The sequence below is a fragment of the Neoarius graeffei genome, chromosome 17 (genome assembly GCF_027579695.1).
Source record: "Neoarius graeffei isolate fNeoGra1 chromosome 17, fNeoGra1.pri, whole genome shotgun sequence".
In the NCBI taxonomy this organism is placed as follows: domain Eukaryota; kingdom Metazoa; phylum Chordata; class Actinopteri; order Siluriformes; family Ariidae; genus Neoarius; species Neoarius graeffei.
In genome coordinates, this window is record NC_083585.1 from 44717667 (window position 1) to 44741740 (window position 24074).

General features: G+C 40.2%; 1 protein-coding gene across 2 annotated transcripts in view; it reads right to left on the reverse strand.

The window, feature by feature from the left end:
* The window catches only part of agla (amylo-alpha-1, 6-glucosidase, 4-alpha-glucanotransferase a), an 80723-nt gene that overhangs the window by 14642 nt on the left and 42007 nt on the right, over positions 1–24074 (reverse strand). For both annotated transcript variants that reach the window (XM_060944300.1, XM_060944301.1), the window contains exons 14-23: positions 22858–23021; positions 19386–19487; positions 17544–17699; positions 16068–16218; positions 11800–11924; positions 7445–7557; positions 5446–5580; positions 5058–5188; positions 4664–4800; positions 195–328 (exon numbers count right to left, since the gene is read on the reverse strand). In XM_060944300.1, the coding sequence (XP_060800283.1) occupies positions 195–328; positions 4664–4800; positions 5058–5188; positions 5446–5580; positions 7445–7557; positions 11800–11924; positions 16068–16218; positions 17544–17699; positions 19386–19487; positions 22858–23021 (1348 nt within the window). The remainder of the gene's footprint in view (positions 1–194; positions 329–4663; positions 4801–5057; positions 5189–5445; positions 5581–7444; positions 7558–11799; positions 11925–16067; positions 16219–17543; positions 17700–19385; positions 19488–22857; positions 23022–24074) is intronic.

A 24074-nucleotide genomic window follows, 5' to 3' on the forward strand; every position in this document is an offset into this window, starting at 1 on the left:
TGAACTCTCCTGGACACTGCTCTATATAACTCTGATTTATTCATGTTCTTGGAGATGAGCTACATGTGGCTGAATTTTATATGCACCAGATACATTTTGACCGTTACTAAATTTATAATAATGTAAATTTCCATCAAACTGTGATGCATCATTGTTAATGTAAAGCTGGTTAGTTAACATAATGAGAGACTGACTGTGACATCTGTTTGAATGTAGCATCTAGGGCATTGGTGTATGCTCCGACCAGGATGGCGTCGAAGTAGCAGGGAATGAGGTAGCGAGGGATATGTTTCAGGTAGCCAAACATGGCCTCGAACCACCGACCCACCTACAGAGAGCAAAGGGAAAAAAAAATAAATAAATATTTTCCCCTTATTCCATTAAGTTTGCCTACAAAAAAATCCTTAAAATTGGTATATTGAAGGTTTAAGTTCCTGCACATTTTTATACAACATTAAGTGTTGCATAAAGTTGAAGCTGTCATTTCCATTAGGATAAATTAAAATTAGGGAAACTTCACCTTAAAATTCACAGACTATAAAACATGAATTTTTGTTTGTATGTTTTTTTTTTTAAAGCAAGATTTCAAGTTTTGCATTTTCACTGACATTTGCTTTTTCTTCTTCTGCAGTTTACTCATTTTTTTGCTCTTCGGAAATGAGATTTTGCCAACAGATGGCATTCCAAATACAAATTTGTGGCATTTAGTAAGTAGAACTAACAGCACAGTACTAACCGACAGTATCAGTCAAAAATTTGGACACACTTTCTAATTCAACGGCTGCTTCTTTATTTTTATTAAATAAAAGATGCTTTATGTCTTAAAGTAATGACGGACTGTCCTTCCTCTTTGCTTATTTGAGTGGTTCTTGACATAATATGGATTACTACAGTTGTGAAATAGAACTATTTACTGTATTTTTATTATTATTTACTACCGTATTTTTCGGACTATAAGTCGCACTTTTTTTCATGGTTCGGCTGGCAATGCGACTTATACTCCGGTGCGACGTATATATGTTTTTTTTTTTTTTTTTCACCGCGGAATAACTGGAGCTGATGCTGAGTCTGATGACAGCCACGCAGAAGAAGAGGAAACGGCGCTTCATCTGCTGCTGGAGTTGGCAGAGTTGTTCAGAAGCGACACCGAGGAGGAGGAATTCAATGGATTTGCTGATTTGGAGTGAAATCGCCAGCTTGATAAACTTGATTGACCTGTGTTTTATTATTAATGATAGGCCTATAGTTATTTAAATAAGTTATGTAGTGATTTTAGGCAGTGCTTAATTTGTGAAGTGGGAGGTCCCAGAACGCAGGAGGTGGGTGGGTCCGGCGACTCAAAAAAAAAAAAAAAAAAGGCGGGGGATGGTTTACTATAACTTTACGCACATGCGCTTATTGTGTGTGTAAAATAATAATAATATCAGACATTATGATCTTAGAAAACGCTTTAGTGACAAACAGTTACAGACAGTAATATGTCGTGATATTATATTATAAAATATTAATTTTTATTAGTCTATATATTAAATTATATATTACATTTATCTTCTAAAATAACAGACTGTACTCATCACAACCGGTTTATTTCACCATTGGAGATCAGATCACACAAGACATGAGTTAAATGACTCATTTTAAGGATTTAAGTAGGGGATTTAAAAGCGGTTGTTGTTGTTTTTTTTCACTAGACGGTTGTTTTTACTACCGTACCTGTCTTTGGAGATGATATACCTATAGCCTACTTGACCTCTGATTTGATTAAATAAAATTCGACAAAAATGAAGAATGACACTCCTCGATGATGACTACAGCTTTAATAACAAAGATGAAAGAGCCATGGGGCGATAATAAGCCCTACCAGTAAAAATATTCTAAAAGCAAACTGATTAATGCATCAGTAATAGGCTACTAATATTGGTTATAATAATAATATAGGCTATTAGTAATAACGATAGTGATAGTATTAAAGATAGTAGTAGATATTTGAAATAATCAGACTAGGCTACTTACAGGGCAAAGGGCGCGTTATCACTGCTCAGCTGTTCGTTTATTAAATAAACAATGCAGTCGCGCAGTAACCATGGGCCGCTTATCAGATAGAATCACAGATTCTATGGATAGAATAACCCTTCAAAAAAGTGCGACTTATAGTCCGGTGCGACGTATATATGTTTTTTTCGTCTTCATAATGCATTTTTTGGCTGATGCGACTTAAACTCCGGAGCGACGTATAGTCCGGAAAATACGGTATTTGATCTTAAATGCATTAAGAAGGCAAAAAAAAAATCCACTAATTAACTTTTGACAAGGCACCTGTTAACTCAAAAGCATTCCAGGTAATGACCTCATGAAGCTGGTTAAGATAATGCCAATAGTGTGCAAAGCATCATCAAGGTAAATGCTAGATACTTTGAAAAATCTAAAATATGAAATGTATGTTGTTTTTAAACACTTTATCACATAATTCTGTTTATTTTTTTCGTGGTCCGGTTTCCATCAAATCGTGCACTCTCATTGGATCGCGAGCGGTCCGGAATCCTACGAGCCGGGCCCCGGTTACAGACCTTTGGCGACTCGCTCGTTCACAACAACAACAACAAACATAGTAGCAATTTTTTGTCAACATTTATTTTCACATTTCTCAGTATAATAGCATTACTTTTACAGCATGGATAGCGATAACGACAGTGTTCACAGCGAAAGTGAGTTTTACTACCCTGATGAAGACGAAATAAAAGAGAGCATTTCAGGAGAAAGCCGAAAACGAGCTTGTAGCAGGTTTGTTCTAAATATGGTTTCCCTCTCGGGTGCTCTCATTTTCTGTTAGAACTTGGTAAAGAAAAAAATAAATATATTATTTACCAGCTTAAAGTGCTGATGACACGTTTTTGACATCTTTGGCGATGTTTTATAACATAAAAAGTAATTCCCGATGATCCATATATTAATTCACGAAGGCGCCTATTTTACAAGTTATGATAAAAAACACGGCTATTTGGGCAAATTTGACGGGGCTGCAGCACCCAGGAGACGAAGGAGGAGCTATATGGCGTCAGCGAAAGAACCTTCCTCCTAACTTACCAGTTTGTTGTTGATGCGACAGGTGTTCAGTTTATCATTATTTAGTATTTTTATTATACATTATTATACATTTTTTTAATATATATATATATATATATATATATATATATATATATATATATATATATATAGTTATTATGCCTTCGCGTTGTGTTGCCGGCTTTTGCTCCAAAACCCACAAGGATGGGGTAAGTTTATTCAAGTTTCCCAGAGATCCCGAGCTGCATGCGAAGTGGGTGAGGCAAGTCAGGCACACTCGTGACAAGTGGGAGCCCTCACCAACATCCATCCTGTGCTCTGAACACTTCGATTTGGATTGTTTTGACACCCTTCCCAGCTTAAAAGAATCTCTTGGGTGTTCAGTTCAGCACAAACGTGTGCTACTACAATCAGCAGTGCCTACACAGTGTTGCCAGATTGGGAGGTTTCCGCCCAGTTGGGCGGTATCAAGTGCATTTTGGTGGGTTTTGAACATATTTTGGGCTGGAAAACGTCAGCAGTATCTGTTGCCAGATACTGCTGAAGTTTTCCAGCCCAAAATATGTTCAAAACCCACCAAAATGCACTTGAAACTGCCCAACTGGGCGGGAAACCTCCCAATCTGGCAACACTGCCAGTATTCCGGAGGGGGTCTACTAGTAGCTATGCCGGATCCAAAGACAGTCCTCCTGTCAGAACATGTGTTGTGAAACGACATAAGATAAAGGTACGTAGAGCTATAGATTCTACATGATAATCATAAATGTAATCATAAAGTCGGCGTGATATCAGTCATGTTTGTGAAAGCTTGCGGCTTTCATGTAACTGCCGCCTAGCAATGAGAGGCAAAGGGTAAAGAGGGTAGGCTATCATAGATTCTATTTGGAAGAGATCAACACAATTCTAGACTCCCAGAAGAGGAAGAGCTAGCACTAGAGAGTTCACCGGCGTTTTCATGCGCCATTTCCATTGAGTAGAACCAGAGTAGAACCATAGGATGTCTATGAGTAGAACAGCCAGTGAACCGCAGCATGTTCTTCCGCTGACGTCACAACATGGCCGCGAGCCACGGACCCAGTTTTCTTGCGCTGTGCAATTAAAAGTTGGATATTCGCGTAACAACAGCTTCTTTTCACGTAATTATAACAGAAATCTAACATGTTTGCCGTGTTGTATAGTTTATTTAAGAAATTGCATAGAGTCATGTTCGTGTCATCAGCCCTTTAACGTCGGTCTGTATCGTGAAATACCATGACCTTGGCCCAGAGGCCTCGGTCAGTATTTTCAAGACCTCAGTCACGGTATTTCATAATACGGACCTCTCAGCTGGTAAATAATATTTTATATATATATAAATAAAATGTTCCATATGTTATTTCATAGTTTTGATGTTTTCAATATTGTTCTACAATGTAGAAAATAGTCAAAATACAGAAAAACCTCTGACTGAGTAGGGGTGTATAAACTTTTGACTGGTACTGTACATTCACTGCTGTTGTAACTCATAGTTAAACGCAGACCTTTGCACCAGACTGTGCAACTTATTTATTTATTTTTATAAATCGAGATCTCGCTGTGTCTTGAGTCTCAGGGCGCTCACCTCTCCGAGTGGTCCTCTGCGAGCTACCAGTCGGTTACTGACATAATCGATCATCCAGTCTCCCTGCCTCAGGTTATCACAGAACGGGTGGCCCAGGTCATTCTTAGGTCTGATGTCAGCCATCACTGAAATCAGGCCTGTGGGTGAAATGCACATCGCTCAGAGACACGCTGTAACATTACACCTAATCAGCAAGGAGGGCTCTCTGGGGAAACCTAAGCATAATTAATACAGAAAAATGATGAGCAGAATTTATAAAACTGTTCTCTTCCGACCAGGTAGGTTTTTCTTTGTTCTAACCTGAGCAAACCTGTAATGAGTCAAATGAACGGACAAATATTTAATTTACACATTTGAGGATACAGGAAACATTCTGTCTCGGCCTAAGCTGTACCTTGCAGGCCAGCGTACTTGAGGGTTGTCCATCCAGGGATGCTATAACAGCCACCGCCGTCCTCTTTCTCCTCCTCATCACAGCGGAACAGCAGCACATTCAGATCAGCCAGAGTCAGCTTCTCTATGATCCTACACATGAGAGAAACAGGCAATTTCATACTCTGTCTTGATTCGTTTCATTCTGTCTTTTTAAAAATCTCTTTCATTCCTCCATCACTGTCAGTTCACTGCAAGCTCAGTATCTTCTACCTATGCAGATCAAATACATAACAGAATACAGACAATAAATAAAGGTTCATTTGTGGGTCTATAAAAGTGAAGCCGATTGGCAGCTAATCACAAAGCCAGAGCAGAGTGGCGCGTGCACGAATGCATGTATCACTTACCGGCTCAGTGGGGTCTTCAGTATAACAGGAGTGTTCTCGTCCAGCACACTTCCTGCTTTGTACTCAGGGTTAAACTGAACAAGGTGACTCCTCAAGAACCCCACAAGCTCCTGTGCCTTTGGATCCAAACTCACCCTGCAAAGAGATAATAATAATAATAATAATAATAATAATAATACACCTGTAAGTGGTATTAAATGTACAGCACAGTAAAATTCTGTTCATTAAATATCAACTTAATACAGTGGTGCTTGAAAGTTTGTGAACCCTTTAGAATTTTCTATATTTCTGCATAAATGTGACCTAAAACATCATCAGATTTTCACACAAGTCCTAAAAGTAGATAAAGAGAACCCAGTTAAACAAATGAGACAAAAATATTATACTTGGTCATTTATTTATTGAGGAAAATTATCCAATATTACATATCTGTGACTGGCAAAAGCATGTGAACCTTTGCTTTCAGTATCTGGTGTGACCCCCTTGTGCAGCAATAACTGCAACTAAACGTTTGCGGTAACTGTTGATCAGTCCTGCACACCGGCTTGGAGGAATTTTAGCCCATTCCTCCGTACAGAACAGCTTCAACTCTGTGATGTTGGTGGGTTTCCTCACATGAACTGCTCGCTTCAGGTCCTTCCACAACAGTTCGATTGGATTAAGGTCAGGACTTTGACTTGGCCATTCCAAAACATTAACTTTATTCTTCTTTAACCATTCTTTGGTAGAACGACTTGTGTGCTTAGGGTCGTTGTCTTGCTGCATGACCCACCTTCTCTTGAGATTCAGTTCATGGACAGATGTCCTGCATGTTCATGCCCAGATGCAGCAAAACAGGCCCAAACCATGATACTACCACCACTATGTTTCACAGATGGGATAAGGTTCTTATGCTGGAATGCAGTGTTTTCCTTTCTCCAAACATAATGCTTCTCATTTAAACCAAAAAGTTCTATTTTTGTCTCATCCGTCCACAAAACATTTTTCCAATAGCCTTCTGGCTTGTTCACGTGATCTTTAGCAAACTGCAGATGAGCAGCAATGTTCTTTTTGGAGAGCAGCGGCTTTCTCCTTGCAACCCTGCCATGCACACCATTGTTGTTCAGTGTTCTCCTGATGGTGGACTCATGAACATTAACATTAGCCAATGTGAGAGAGGCCTTCAGTTGCTTAGAAGTTACCCTGAGGTCCTTTGTGACCTCGCCGACTATTACACGCCTTGCTCTTGGAGTGATCTTTGTTGGTTGACCACTCCTGGGGAGGGTAACAATGGTTTTGAATTTCCTTCATTTGTACGCAATCTGTCTGACTGTGGATTGGTGGAGTCCAAACTCTTTAGAGATGGTTTTGTAACGTTTTCCAGCGTGATGAGCATCAACAACGCTTTTTCTGAGGTCCTCAGAAATCTCCTTTGTTCGTGCCATGATACACTTCCACAAACATGTGTTGTGAAGATCAGACTTTGACAGATCCCTGTTCTTTAAATAAAACAGGGTGCCCACTCACACCTGATCGTCATCCCATTGACTGAAAACACCTGACTCTAATTTCACCTTCAAATTAACTGCTAATCCTAGAGGTTCACAAACTTTTGCCACTCACAGATATGTAATATTGGATCATTCTCATTAATAAATAAATGACCAAGTATAATATTTTTGCCTCATTTGTTTAACCGGGTTCTCTTTATCTACTTTTAGGACTTGTGTGAAAATCTGATGATGTTTTTGGTCATATTTATGCAGAAATATAAAAATTCTAAAGGGTTCACAAACTTTCAAGCACCACTGTATATACTGTATAATTAGGTCATGTACTATATACAGCTAATAAAACAAAATACATAAAAGAATAAAAAACATGCACACAAATCTCCAGCAACATACAGAGAAGTCATTCCTTCCTATATACAACCTGATACACCGAGTCTGACAGAATCATCCACTGAATAAAACAGCCATGTAACAGAGATCGTGTGTAAATATAATCTGCTCAGAACCTGAAAGCGATGACACTGCCGGGCGTGAGACGCTCGAACACGATCTCCTGCACAAACTCGCTGCGGCCTCGTGACGTCACTCCAGCCTGCTTCACCACACCGCTGTCCTTCAGCTGAGACACAAAAAAACACCACAACAGAGCAAAACTACAACACTGACCGAATCTGACAGACTGATTGAGTGATTACTGCAGAGATAAACTACAGGACAAACCATCACCATGCACTTGTGTTAAATATTCGTACTGATTTTCACACTGAGCATTCATCTATGATCTCATAAGATATTTACGAGTCCTTTGGAAAGATTTTAATTTGCAACTCCAGTCATGACCGATTGACAATGTCTCATGAGTCTTTTTAGTTTTTGTTCCAGTATGATTCTTCAACAGGAAGAATATTAATCAGCATGGAAAGTCATTTAAAAAAGCAGAATGTAATAGTTAAAGCCTTCTAGCGCCTTCACTGCACAATTACAACTGCAGTAGAAACACTAGGGGTGTTCACACGGCAACTTTTACTCCGGTGTAGCACCGGGGCTGCCCCGGTAGAGCGTTCACACGGTACAAAGTTATACCGGTGTAGCCCCTGAAAACTGCTTAAACCGGTGCAAATCTAACCCTGCTCGGGAGCTGGTTTAAGAAATTTACTCCGGAGTAAATGCTAGTTTGCGGGGCAGCACCGATATAAAACGGGCCGTCTGAACGCTACGGGGTAGACTCGCTACGCATGAGGAGAGCTGATTACATACGGGCATTGCATAATTTGCATCCTGGTATTTTGCGCTTCCAAAATGGCGAATATCAACAACAACAGAACTGCGTGTCTTCCAGTGTTGCCAGATTGGGCGGTTTTAAGTGCATTTTGGCGGATTTTAACATATTTTGGGCTGGAAAACGTCAGCAGCAGGGGTTAAATTGGGCCAGGGCTGTCCGGGGCTGAGCCCCGGCACATAAGCTCGGAGCGGATGGCATATGATCACGCACACATCAAAAGCAACAAACCCTTTTCACGATTTTCAGTTCTGAATAATTAAATATCGTTTTATTAATCAATAAACCCATGACTTTTATGAGATAGATCATAGTTTTCCTGATAACAAGACGACCTGTAAAAGCTATTTAGAACAGAACTTGCGATCAGAGATTCTGGTTTCTGGAACACTGCGTGGGTTGCCAATTCCGCTTTTTATAAGCGACTTTGGGGTTTCTTTTTTGTGAGCTCGCTTTAAAAAAAAATCAGAAGTCGTGGTTTGCGGGTTTTTGGGCTTGTGTTTCAGCGTTGTGACTTGTTTATAATTTTCTCCGTACACCGTCTCCCCTTTTACCTGCATACGATTCAATCATTATCATATTTTTTATTATTAAAAACAAAATATCAAATAATACTGAAGAGGGGAAAAATAATACTGATCTAAATATGTTGTGTTTTTATTTTTAGACAGTATGTGTTTAGCAAAACACATACTGTCTAAAAATAAAAACACAACATATTTAGATCAGTATTATTTTTCCCCTCTTCAGTATTATTTGATATTTTGTTTTTAATAATAAAAAATTTGATAATGATTATGTTCACTGTATTGTTAATATTATTAGTGTTTTATTATTTATTGTTAATATTTAATTTAATGTTAATTTATTATTATTTATTGTTAATATTATTAGTGTATTATTAGTGTAATTATTATTGTTATTATTATGTATTCAATTATTTATTTGGCATGTGGTGCTTTTTGTATTGTCTAGAACATACATAAGATGAGCATATTATAGCAGCAAAATAGAAGCACAATCATTTGAATGCAGCAAAAGTTTTGCTGCATTCAAATGATTGTGCTTCTATTTTGCTGCTATAATATGCTCATCTTATGTATGTTCTAGACAATACAAAAAGCACCACATGCCAAATAAATAATTGAATACATAATAATAACAATAATAATAAATGCTTCCAATGTTATAGTGTTGTTTGTATTTGGTTGCATTCACTGCATGAATATATTTGATTGACAATTTGACTGACAGTGTTTTGGCATATTTAACATTTATCCTCCAAAATAAATCAACTGTTTTGGTTTAAGATTGTGCAAGCCTTCAAATTTTCTCACTGAGCATTTCTCCTTCACATTTTTCACCTGTAGGCATGTGACAAGATTTAACATGATATTGCTCAACCTACCTCTGTAAAGTCAGCTAACAACTTATTAAAATGCACCAGAATTCAGCAAATAACATGTATGATAATAAAAAACTTCTGGGGGAGGACCCCCAGACCCCCCACTAATCATTTCCTTCAAACCAATGTACAACAACCTGTACAATCTGTTACATTGGCCAACCAATCTACATTCAAACTGCCATAATGTGTAGGGGGGCACTACAAGACACACATAGGCCTACAACACACAGATAAGGTGTATATCTCTGTGCAATATAATATGGTTATCAAATTAGAGGGTTATTTTCCAAAAAGTATATTGGGGCAGGGCGGTGGGGGCAGGGGCGGGTACGAGGCAGAGCCCCCCCACATAACCAATCCCAATTTAACCCCTGGTCAGCAGTATCTGGCAACACTGGTGTCTTCATCCACGTTGTTTTCCCGGCGCTTGGTGATGCCATGACAACCGGGAAAAGGAAGTACATTTTCATGCATGCGCATATTTCATTTCACTATCGTATAGTACGGTCGCAAAAACTGCCGTGTGACCACAAGTGGGGCTGCACCGGTGCTCACACGCATCTCTCTAGTAAGCAGGTTTGTGACGTGTGAACGCTCCACAAAATTTACACCAGTGTAAGATATATCGCAACAAAATACATCGGTGCAGCATCGATGCAAATATGTGCCATGTGAACACCCCTACTGACAAGCCTTCACCATCCAATATCAGTCCCACTTCTTTCTCTTAAACTAAACACGACTCACATGTTGCCTTTAAGTAAAAATGAGTGGCTTGTTTTTAGATACAGAAGAAGAACTTTCTAATCCAGGGATTTCCAAACTAGGGGTCGCAAGCCCATATGGGGGTCATCTGATTTATAAATGAGGTCACTTATTTTACAAATTAATATTAGAAATATTGAAGACAGATTTCAAACCTACAGAGGTCTGTTTTGTGTAACAGTCTTCTGGATTCTGAAATACTCTGGAATGTAACGGTTTTAGATTTCAATATAATACCAGAGCAGTTCCTACTAGACTGCTAAATCACTGCAAGGAGTGTTCCTTTGGAATTTTTAGCCACGTATGTTATGCGTATGTATGTTAGTAACATAGTAAAACACTACAGTAGTCATAAATTTATAATGTAAAATTTAAAAAAAAATATATATATATATATATATTAGTGCTGTCAAGCGATTCAAATATTTAATCGCGATTAATGTCGCGACTGTCATAGTTAACTCGCGATTAATCGCAATTTAATCGCACATTTTTGTCACACGAAAAAACCATTGTAATTCTCTTACCAGCATAAAGTGAATGGGCTTGTTTTGTACCAATGTTTTTCTTATTGCAAAGCATAACATGTCTTGACACAGCCACTGCAAACTGAAACCTAAGCTGAGCACCGTGACTCTTCGTCCCGAGACTAACAAGAGAACCATGAGTGAAGTGATCTACTGCTTGAGTTAGTCTATCAGAGAGACAGGTTACACAGTGATGGTAGGCTTGACATGCTTGATTATAATATAAAGTACACTATTATATTAACTTTAAGTTGTTCGTTGATAAATATTGCATTGAATCTGATCTTTACTGTTTCAGCTCACTTAACACATTTTGTACTTTTACACTTTCTGCCTGTTGATGCGTCGCGCTGTCCAATCAGAGGCGGCCAAATTTGCATATTACAGGAAGGATTTCTGGGATAGCATTGAGTTTACAGTTCAGAGGGATCTGGCTTCTTTAGACGCTGTCTTCTTAAAACTGAATAAATATTTAAAAAGAGCCAAATGAGCCAGTCTTTTGAACGGCTCTTTTCAAAGAACGGATCACAAAGATGCAGATCCCATCAAAGAGCCATAAATCCCATCTCTACTAGCGCGCCCTGCCCGTGCTGGTTCTTTGGGGGAGGAGGGCAGAGGAATCTGGCTGTGCGGGGCGTGGCTAGCTGGTATCGTTTTTCTAAGCAAAGTCTCTGTTCCAAGTTCCTGGCAGTTTCAAAAGCTTATGAAAAACCTACATCATGTCACAGAGCGTTAATCTCGCGATAAAAAAATTATCACCGTTAAAATTAAGTTAACGCGTTAATAACGCGACATTTTTGACAGCACTAATATATATAAATAAAAGAGGGGAGAATGTGTAATTTCATGTGATTGGACCCAAACCTCTCATTAGGCACTAACCTGGATGTGCTCTTTAATCTCTACTGTGAATTCAGGCAGGCCGTTGATGCTCTTCTCATCTTTTTTGTAGGAACCGGCCTGAGTATCTATTGTACGGGCCTCCAACACCACCTCCTCGATCTTACCTGGCAGAGAGAAGAGAAGAAGAGAGAGCAAGACCCAGTTAAAGAGGAAAGAACAGTTTTGTAACCAAATAAAAACTTAATAATTTATACCACAGCGCTTTTGAATTCTGGATTCTGATTGGTCAGAAGGTGTTGATTAATTTGTGATAACAGGAGCTCTGACAATCGTGCAGCTGCTAGACAAATCGCAGGTTTATATTAATGCACTTGTTTGAAACCTTATTGTTTTTAAAGTTTTCTTTACACAGGGACCTGCATGGTGACTGCTCCATGTAAACATTACCAAAAAAACCACAAGAATGCTCTGAAAGTACAATATCCCCCGCTGGCAACTCGGCCATAACTCTGGTAAAATGCAACTGAATTGAACGAAATTGCAATATGCATATTACCAATATATAACAAAGGATCCTGCCAAGTTTCGTGAAATTCCTCCAAAAATTGTGAGGGAAGTTGATTTCAGAAAGCAAGCACACCTTGATGAAATTGCCAAAGTACAAGTTTGTTAATAATCAAGGGCATAACTCTGGTAAAATTTGCCCAAATTGAACAAAATTTCAGTATGCGTATAACTGTCATATAACAAAGCCTTTTGCCGAGTTTGGTGAAATTCGTCCACAAATTGTGAGAGGAGTTGATTTCAGAAGAATGTACACCCTCATGAAATTGTCAAAGTACAAGTTATTTAATCAAAGGGTCAAAAATCCGGTAACATTTCCACAAATGAAATTAAATCGCAATATGCGTATTACCGTCATATAACAAGGCCTTTTACCAAGCTTTGAGAAATTCATCCACAAATTGTGAGAGGAGTTGATATCAGAAGACAAGCACACCTTTATGAAATTGTGAAAGTACAAGGTTGTAATCAAGGGCCACAACTCTGGTAAAATGTGACCGAATTGAACAAAATTACAATCTGCGTACTACTGACACATAACAAAGCCTCTTGTCAAGTTTGGTGAAATTCCTCCAAAAATTGTGAGAGGAGTTGATTTCAGAAGGAAAACACGCTCTCATAAAATTGTCAAAGTATAATTTTGTTAATCAAGGGCTGTAACTCTGCTAAAATGTGACCCAATTTAATGAAATTACAATATGCATATTACTGACATATAACAAAGAATCCTGCCAAGTTCCATGAAATTCCTTCAAAAATTGTGAGAGGAGTTGATTGCAGAAAGTGAGCACCCTTCCTGGGACGGATGGACAGAAATCGCCACGACATAATCCACCTTCGGGCCTTTCGGCCAGCGGGGGATAAAAAAGCGTGTGATCACGGATGTGAATTTTGTGTGACTGACGGAAAAATCAGGATGGGGAGAGAATGACTGTTTATACCAGTTACAATGTAATGACAACTTGTTTTGCCGACATTCCACAACATTTAACCTAATACCTGGGCTCACGCTAGCCGCTCGCACGTCCGCAAATTGCGAAGTTTTATTCCAATTTGCGAAAAGAAAATCATCTGTATTCGCATTTTATGTGAAAGTAATTTAAAGTTTAAGCAAAATCCATCAAACAATTGCGATTTCTCAAGATAAACAGTACCTTTCGTGTCCATCTTCGATGTTTTGATTTATAACCAACGCCCCCGAGTTTCGAAGTTTCTTATTGGTTGACCGTAAATTACATCTTCCAATAGCATCGGACCTTACATATAAAATGATCAATTTCCGAGTTGCGCTGATAATGTCGGCAATTCTCGCTCATTAGTGAACAAGATTATAGCGAGGTTTGTTTAAAATAAATTATCCGACTTTACGTATGACAAAAACTTATCTAAAAAGTGAGATAACATATTAGAATATTCTGTTAGCTTTCTCAGTTAGGGATAAAAACACGATATAACCATTCTAAAGACGTATTTTCTACATAATATCAACCCTGACAGAATTTTGGAAGAACTCACAGATGAACCAGGATATATCGACCAATGGCCCTTTTCCACTACCCTTTTTCAGCTCGCTTCAGCCCGACACGGCTCGCGTTTCGACTACCTCAGAGCAGCACGACTCAGCTCGCTTCAGCCCTGCTCAGCCCCCAAAACTCGCACGGTTTTGGAGTAGGGCTGAAGCGAGCCAAACCGAGCCGAGTGGGGCTAGGGGCGTGAGGAGACACTCCCCTGTGCACTGATTGGTGAGGAGGAGTGTCCTCGCATGCCCACACACGCCCCGCGAGCATGCTGGGATCTGTAAACACCGTAAACCCGGAAGAAGGAGAATTACGAATTACGAGAATTTCTGAAGCCTTATGCGCCTCGCCTCATCTATACGCTCTTGCCAGTATCTGTTGGCGTTGTCGGTGACAACAAGCCACAGCACCAAGACCAGCAACACTAACGACTCCATGTTCTCCATGTTTATTGTTTACTATCCGGGTCGTGAGACTACCGCTTAAAAAGGTCACTGATGTCACAGTTTGTGCCGCCTAACGACATCACGTGACGTCCACCCACTTTCGCTAACTCCACCCAATGTGTCCACCCACTTCCAGCCAGCACGATTCAGCGCGGTTGTAGTCGAAATGCAACTCCAACAGCCCCGCTCAGCTCGACTCAGCCCAACTCAGCACGGCACGGCTCAGCCCAACTCAGCCGCGTTGGTAGTGGAAAAGCGGCACAAGTCTACCTTGTTTTCAGAGCGTTTTGACACACATGGTTCAAAGTTTTGACTGCAAGTGTTTCATTTGAGAAATTAATGGTGAATATCATTATATGTGGGTTATGAGATTAATTTATAAGAAACAACCATTGATTTTAACTCCCTGAGCTCCCTTCATCCTACCCATAAAGACACCCCCCTCCCCCTAAACACACACACACGGATCCCAATTATACACACACACACATACCCACACAATCCCGATCTCTCTCTCTCACACACACACACACACACACACACACACACACACACACACACACACTCACACATATCTCAATCATGAACACACACACACACTCCCAATTATACACACACATACATACACACAATCCCAACCACACACATACACACATCTCAATAATGAAAACACACACACGAGGCAATACCAGTGGTTGAGATGTTAAAATAGAATTTTGAAAAAAATAAAATTAAATTAATATATTAGCAAGGCCAGACACTGATGTTGGCCAGGCCCGACACTGATGTTGGCCAGGCCAACTTGGCCAGTTCAAATTTATACATGACCTTGGGTTACCATGGACCTCTAAATGGCCTCTAACTCCCAAACCATGGCAGATGAAGCTTAAGTTTGTATGAGCAGTTAATATGAAATCAGCATTTTCCTGAACATAGCATACATGACCTCGGGGGACCTTGAAAGGTCAGACTCGAGGTCACTCAACTTGAATTGCCTATAACTCCCAAACCATGGCAGATAGAGCTCAAATTTGTATAGGCCACTAATATAAAGTGATATATCACCTTTCCATTGAACATAGTTTATATGACTCTGTAAGGTTGCTCAACCTTGAATATTGTATACTCCCTAAACCATGGCAGGCAGAGTTCAAGTTTGTGTGATCAGCTAATATAAAGCCGTATATCAGCTCTTAAATATGCTCTAGTTTGGCTAATGCATTTCACATCTTTCAGGCCAGTCTGAGTAGTCCTTGCAAGATGCGAGTTGATGAATTTTCCACAGCCCTCATTCCCCCAGATTCGCCCTGTCCAAATGTCAAAAACAGCAATCTGAGAGCGATCAGTACAACATATCTTGCTAAAAAAAATTACTTTGCTAAAAAGAAAATTGTTCTTTTAGCATTTCTTGCTAAGCGAAATTGCTAAAGAAAAATTTGAGTCTTTAGCACTTTTCGCTAAAACAATCTGGGTCCTAGAGTGAGCACAGAATACTGATTTGAAAAAAAACAGGATGTCATTTTCTAAGAAATGAAAAGTTCGATCAAAGACAAATTACTGCAGTATAAGTAGAATAAAAGAGCTGTCATAGGAAAATGAGCGACTTTAAGGTTGTAACAGTGACTCCACTTTGTGTCAGGCCACATCACACTCCCCGTGTCTGATTATTTTCCTATAATGGCACAACACCATCAGTTTACACAAATTTGCATGTAGCATCCTGTTCTATGAGACTCCGCTTCAAGAGGTCACCATGTCATTCAGCACACATGAGGCTCACCTGGGATGAACATGGGTGGAACCTCGAGTGCGTATCGGTGGTGTTTGGGGTTACGGAAGGCGGTGCGACACACAGCCACGACGGACTGGTGTGAACTCGGAGAGTGACGAGTGACGGCAACAATGTCTTCATCCACCTGATCCACAAACACCTGGACAGAGGACACACACATTACACATAACGCACTGGAACACACACACACACTCATTCCCAAACACGTGGATCATTACACATGTTTTTACACACTAGTTCATAAACAGCACAGGAAATCTACAAAGCATGAACACACACAACAACAACAACATAAGGGAAAATCTTGAAAACACGGAAACACACACACTACACTAAAGGATTTTTGGTACCGATATCAATAACGATAAAAAGGTTTGTGATTTCCAATAACACCGACCAATACCCACCCCTTGGAAAAAAAAAAGACAAAAAAAAAAGACAAACATCATCATTCAAACAGAAATGCATTAAAATATAGTGAATCATACAAAAATAGTCAACCAGGTCTAAATGGATATGAACAAAATCATGTTGAACTATTTACACAACAGAATTAGCTATGTGTATTCACTACTTAATTTAAAAAATGTTTAATCCATCTTCATTACTTAATTATAGCATATATGCAATGTGAATGTATGAACATTTAGGATACTTTCTTCTTTTATTTATATAGTAAGTGTACAAAAATAACTTCAGTTAAAACTTAAGGAAAGAAAAAACGATTTGTACATGGATGCCATTAATTTTATATGTACAATCGAAATAATTTTTTTTTTTTAAATAAAGCTGAGTGCCTTCATCTGTTTGACACACAGTTGCTCAGGTCAGCTGATTATTTGTTGCCAACACTGGAGTTGCAGTGTGCCCTCTGGTGAACAAACTACACAACAACACTCATAACATGGCCAAAAAATCCATCTTCCATCTCTCCGTTTCTCATCTCATCTCATTATCTCTAGCCGCTTTATCCTGTTCTACAGGGTCGCAGGCAAGCTGGAGCCTATCCCAGCTGACTACGGGCGAAAGGCGGGGTACACCCTGGACAAGTCGCCAGGTCATCACAGGGCTGACACATAGACACAGACAACCATTCACACTCACATTCACACCTACGCTCAATTTAGAGTCACCAGTTAACCTAACCTGCATGTCTTTGGACTGTGGGGGAAACCGGAGCACCCGGAGGAAACCCACGCGGACACGGGGAGAACATGCAAACTCCGCACAGAAAGGCCCTCGCCGGCCACGGCGTTCGAACCCGGACCTTCTTGCTGTGAGGCGACAGCGCTAACTACTACACCACCGTGCCGCCCCCTCTCCATTTCTTTTTTTGTCATTCATCAGCCGTTATAAAAGCCGATACTGATTAATCAGCAATTAGCTGATATCGGTTGATAATACTGAAAAGCTGATTTATCAGTCAGGCACTACAATACACACAGATACACACTGTGCGCTGACCTGGTTGAAGCCGTGAGCTGCGAGCTCCTGGTGCAGGTGGTTCAGAGCCAGCTTGCCAGCGATGATGCCCGTCTGCCGACTGACCTGCCCAGGACTGGGCTGCTTGGCTTGCGGGTTCCACTTCTGATAAAAGCGCTCCTCGGACACCACTGAGATCTGTTACACAGCACCATGTACACACCGAGTTACATTTCTCGATGTGTGTGATAAAGAGAACATTGTACTTTTGACTGTATTGGGTTTCGAAATCAAATTTTTGGTCTCCATTTTACAACAGGAACTTGCTAACGAGGATGCTCTTTCAGGAGCTGATTAGATTTGATTTCAAAAAGATCAGACTTGCATTCAAAGCTTGGCCAAAATGAAATCTGTGTCTCATTTGACCATGTGATATAAACATTCGTCTTTAAAGTGGCTTGATGAAAAAGCAGGTCTGGAAACACACGAAGACTACGTTCAGACTGCACCCTGAAACGACCCATATCCGATTTTTTTGCCCATATGCGACCTGTATCCGACTGGTTATTGGCAATCTGAACGACATAGATCCGATTTTTTCACATGCGACCCAGGCCGCTTGGATATGTGGTCCTAATTCCGATGCATATCCGATATTTTCACATGCGACTGCAGTCTGACCGGACAGGTCGCATTCATGCGACCTACACGTCATCAACAAGAGACAAACGTCACTATTCTGCGTTGGCTAATCCCGCCTCTTTGGTGGAAAACAACAACATTTGTACAGTTTTCAGAATTTAAATAGACTTTTATAGAATTGATCAAGCTAATGGTGGATTTGGTAGGGACCTGGATGTTGATCTGTTAGCCTGATTAAATAAAACAGTTTCTATAACTGATTTATAACTTAAACCATCCTGTATTACAAGATTATAAGATTGTTCTGGAAATTTCCAGTAATTTGACACCTTCGGTCTCATTAGTCTGCTGCCCACATTAATCAGATTATTGTGCGAGTTCCGCCGCCGCCACAAAAACCACATCGCCAGGTCTCGCCTCATCTCCATCGCAAACTGCACTGGTGTTTCTGCACCTTGAGCCAGCGCTGAGAGAAGTTGCAGAATTCAGCTGGCTATAAACAATCTAAATAAATATTTATAAAAATGTAGAAAAAGTTTATTAATATGACGAAATAAATATGTGCAAATTATTAAGCCTGAATTAAGAGTTTGGTAATACAGCGGCCGTATCCCAAATGACTGCCTACTGAAGCTCGAGTGCACTATATAGAGTTTAAAAATCCATTACTTCCTAGTAACATGTAGTGCACTTATATAGAAATTAGAGAGACATTTAGGAGTCAACCCTCGTTACCAGGCTACACGTTTTCATTTCAGTTCAGAAACAAAAACACACACGAGACCTCACACTTTAACACTAACCAGATAATTAAACAAACAAACAAACAAACAAACAAACAAACAAAAAAAGAAATCATTAAACTTGAAGAGTGCGCTTTTTTTGTTGTTTACGTATTACGTAGATGTGCTTATTGCGTGTCAATTTGCGCATGCGGGACACTTTTGGGTCGTTTTCCGTTCATATTGGAGATCGCATACAAGTCTCATATAATTGGTAATGTGAACGGCCTAACAAAAAAATCGGATTTCACAACAAATCGGGTATGGGTCGTTTCAGGTTGCAGTCTGAACGTAGTGTAATATTTAACGTTGCTCATACAGGATGTTGTTTTGTGCATGTTCGTAAAGCCATCTGTGAAGTAACACTTTACTTATTCCTATAGTTATATTAAAACAGTTCAGATGCTGAAAATGAAACGAGTCTGCTGTTATTGTTCTGCAGTGTGGAGTGTGATGTTACCTGATGAGGTACGAGCTCGTCATAGCCTCGAGTGCTACCTGTGGCACAGCAGGCCATAGAGACGATAGCAGAGCTAGGCAACGAATCGAACGCAGAGCGGATCTGCAACACACACACAGAACAGAGATGCCTTCATCGCCAACAAGTCTAGTACTTCTTGTCATTCACTGATATGTCTGAAATATATACTTCAAAAATATACTTTTTGAAGCTACTGAAGGAAAACTATGCCAGAAACTGAACGTTGCTCCTGTCTGGATCAATTTCAAAATCTAATCTGCTCATTTCCTGGTTACAATAATAAATCCTACAAGCATTCACTCGCTCTTGAGATATCGCCGATAGCAGAGGTTCTTGGATGCATGGATGGACGGATGAAGGCACAGACAACCTGAAAACACAACACCTCCTCTACATGGTGGCAGAGACCCAACAGAAACAAACCATACTACATATATTATACATACAGTCCTGTGCAAAAGTCTTAGGCACATGTAAAGAAATGCTGTCGAGCAAAAATGGCTTAAAAATAATGAAATGAAATGTTTCAACATAAAAAAAAACTATGAACAGAAGTAAGCCATAATAAATGAAACAAAGTCAATATTTAGTGTGAGACGACCCTTTGCTTAAAAAAAAAAAAAATAGTAGTCTGAGGTCCAGTGAGTGCAGTTTTATGCGGAAATGAGCTGTAGGTTTTACTGAGCATCTTACAGAACCAGCCCCAGTTCTTCTGGACACTTTGACTGTCACACTCGCTTCTTCATTTTGCCCCAAAACCCAGCAGCCTTCATTATGATTTCTTTTTTAATCTGAAACGTGTTCTCTTATACAAACTTTTTTTCTGTAACATTTAATTTTGTGCTGGAAAACAAACATTTGGAATCTAAAATGTTTTTGTACCGACTCGTTAATGTAGAAGTCTCATCTCATCTCATCATCTCTAGCCACTTTATCCTGGTCTACAGGGTCGCAGGCAAGCTGGAGCCTATCCCAGCTGACTACGGGCGAAAGGCGGGGTACACCCTGGACAAGTCGCCAGGTCATCACAGGGCTGACACATAGACACAGACAACCATTCACACTCACATTCACACCTACGGTCAATTTAGAGTCACCAGTTAACCTAACCTGCATGTCTTTGGACTGTGGGGGAAACCGGAGCACCCAGAGGAAACCCACACGGACACGGGGAGAACATGCAAACTCCGCACAGAAAGGCCCTCGCCGGCCACGGGGCTCAAACCCGGACCTTCTTGCTGTGAGGCGACAGCGCTAACCACTACACCACCGTGCCGCCCTTAATGTAGAAGTCATAAAATAGAAATCTGTAACAAAGTTTGTATGGAAGAAAAAACAAAAAACAGGGTGTCTAAGACTTTTGCCCAGTACTGTGTATTACAGGCCCTACATTCCCAGGCAATAATGTATTAGCTAATTCATTTTACACATGCCTAATTCTATATTAAAGCTCATAGGCAACGGTTTTAAATTTTATGCACATTTGAAACTTTATATGTTAAAAAACCCTCTGTAATTTTCTTCTGGTCCCAAGAAGTATTGTTAATAAGTAATAATTAAAATAAGTTAGCGCGGATCGTGGTGAATTTCTGTTCAGCTATTTCCGTGACCACTCGGAGCGTGACATCATTTAAGCGAAAGAAACTGTTTGAGTTGAGTCCACTTCCGTTTACTTATATTGCCGTTCGGCTTGAGTGCAGACGTGCGTTCAGGAATTTCCAAAGAAAAACCCCATGCCTTATTATTGGTGCAGTGAACTGTAACAACGGAACCGGTTCAGGAAGAAGTTTTTACCTTTTTCTGAGAGAGGAGAAGAGGCAGAGAGAGTAGATTGGCTTTTTCCGGAAGAGGAGAAGAGGCAGAGCGAGAGGGTTACCTTTTTCCGAAAAAGGAGAAGAGGTGAAGCGAGTGGGTTGGCTTTTTCCAAAAAAAGGAGAAGAGGGGGAGCGAGTGGGTTGGCTTTTTCCAAAAGAGGACAAGAGGCGGAGTGAGAGGGTTGGCTTTTTCTGAAAAAGGAGAAGAGGCGGAGCAAGTAGGTTGGCTTTTTCCGGAAGAAGAGACGAGGCAGAGAGAGTGGATTGTGCGCGTGAAACAAAATCAAGCAGTCAAAGAAGAAATGAACCTGCAACGCTCAAGCAAAAAGGAGAAGACTGGAGGTAAACATGTTTACTTTTGCTTGCAGTTGACAAGTCAAGAATCCTGAGGGATCCTGTGCAATCATTGTGGAAATGAGACAAAGGGATATTTCCTCACTTAGAGTAGGCTATAAATAGTATGATGCCGCGGATGGCAGGCTAATGTGGCCTACCGGCGCACTGTCCAGTAATCGTTCCCTACATCCACTAGGGAGGGCGGTTTAATTATTCTTCAAAAGGACTCTTATTTAGTATTACGATGAAAGTAAGAATTTATCATAATTACCAGGATAAATGGTTTGGGCGTGGGTCTTGTTGAGGTCCGTGGTCACCGCGATCAGAGTCGGCCGAGTCGCTGTCCGATTCCGAGGCCGCACGGTCAAACCAGTGAGCCGCATTCACCGATTGCTTCACAACAGCCATAGGTTCATACATATACGGTTTCACCTCTCGATTTTCAATTTGGAGAGTTCCTACTTCAAAATCGCTCTCAGACATTTTACACAACCTCTCACGACCAAAGTCCGTACACGTGTGCTCGGTTCGCAGGTAAACACAGAGCTGCTCCCGGTCTGTTTGGCTTAAATGACGTCACGACGACAGTCCCCTGGCGGTGAAAGTGCACATAAGTGAGATGTAAACAAACCTTTGGAAATTGGGCAAAACAGTATATTTTATATATTCAATTTTAGGGTGCAAATTAGACACTAGGAAGATTGAATTCACTTTTTGGGTCGTTCTTCTAGACAATAAAGTTGATATTCTACGTTTCACCTCCGACCATTACCTATGACCTTTAAATAAAAATCTCCTCCTATAACGTTAGTGATAGCTGGAAGGTCTGCATCCTTTCCTTTCCTTTCCAGAGCTGACCGACATGAAGATCCGAAAGAAGTAGGAATATAAGCAGCTGGAGTAATACCAGACACTACATAAATGAACACATCTTGAATATAATAGGACATTATGAGATTATATAAAAGCTGCCTATTTCTAGATGAATCTAGATTATATTGTTCTATTGGTCCATTCTTTCTAACTATAAATAGAAAAAGTATGACTGTAATTAAGTTGCTTCACATCATGCTGCATAACACCAGCCTGCTGTTGATTATTTTCCAATAACAGTATGTCTCACCATGTTTTATCCCTTCTATAAATATCATGTATGCAACTTGAATGTGCTCTACATTATTATTTTCTCAATAAGTATGAACTTCTGTGGGTCTGGTGGACACCTCTTCATCTACTATAATATAAAACAAGGAAGTCAGTGAGGAGGAAATGAGACGATGCACTTGCTTCCTCTGTGTTACCTGGATGGGGCATTCGTTGTCATGTGTTATGTCCAGGAACATAGCGTGGGCGATGCTGGGCACCAGAGGACGAAGAGTTGGCTGCAAGAAGGCTCCTACAGGTTCTCCACCGTACCGGTACACCAATCTACCCTCCTCATGACTGTCTCCAGCACTCATCGCCTCTGTCACACACACACACTATATATATATAAACAATTCTAACAATATAGAGGTCATACAAAGATCAAGATACAGGCTAGTATAAAAGGCATTTAACTAAAATGCTACAAATTAAATTTAATAAATATCCTGGAACTCTCGGATAATATATTTAATTAAGAAGAGCATTTCTGCGTCTTTATACGGACCGTATTCTAGGTGCTAGAATAGAGAAATGTGTAGCACAAATGCAAAACGTGTTAACATGCTTTGCTAAAGGAAGACTGAAGCAAGCTAATTAGAATTACAAACACAACATCATGCTAAAGGTCCTTGTACAGCATCCATTTGCTGTTAGCTGTATTAGTGTTAAATACTCCTCTCTCTATTTTTTTTTTACTGCACTCAGGCTGCTCGGTGTTAAATTTAAGCGACGTGACGGGACACTTGTTTTAATAAAAATTAAATAATGACGTACGCCATTTCCTCTGTAGTCATGAGTAAGCTATGGTAGATCACCATATTAGGCTATTTATTTAACGAAGTCCAGTTAAAGGTGCAAGAGTCAATATTTATTCAATATTTTAATATTATGAATATAAATGGGCGGCACGGTGGTTAGCGCTGTCGCCTCACAGCAAGAAGGTCCGGGTTCGAGCCCCGTGGCCGGCGAGGGCCTTTCTGTGCGGAGTTTGCATGTTCTCCCCGTGTCCGCGTGGGTTTCCTCCGGGTGCTCCGGTTTCCCCCACAGTCCAAAGACATGCAGGTTAGGTTAACTGGTGACTCTAAATTGACCGTAGGTGTGAATGGTTGTCTGTGTCTATGTGTCAGCCCTGTGATGACCTGGCGACTTGTCCAGGGTGTACCCCGCCTTTCGCCCGTAGTCAGCTGGGATAGGCTCCAGCTTGCCTGCGACCCTGTAGAACAGGATAAAGCGGCTAGAGATAATGAGATGAGATGAATATAAATAGTTTAAAGTGCCATTCCACCATTGGATGTATTCTTTGGCATAAAATACAATATATTTTATGACAACATGACTAGACAGAGAAATCTTTTAGCTTCAAAATGATATA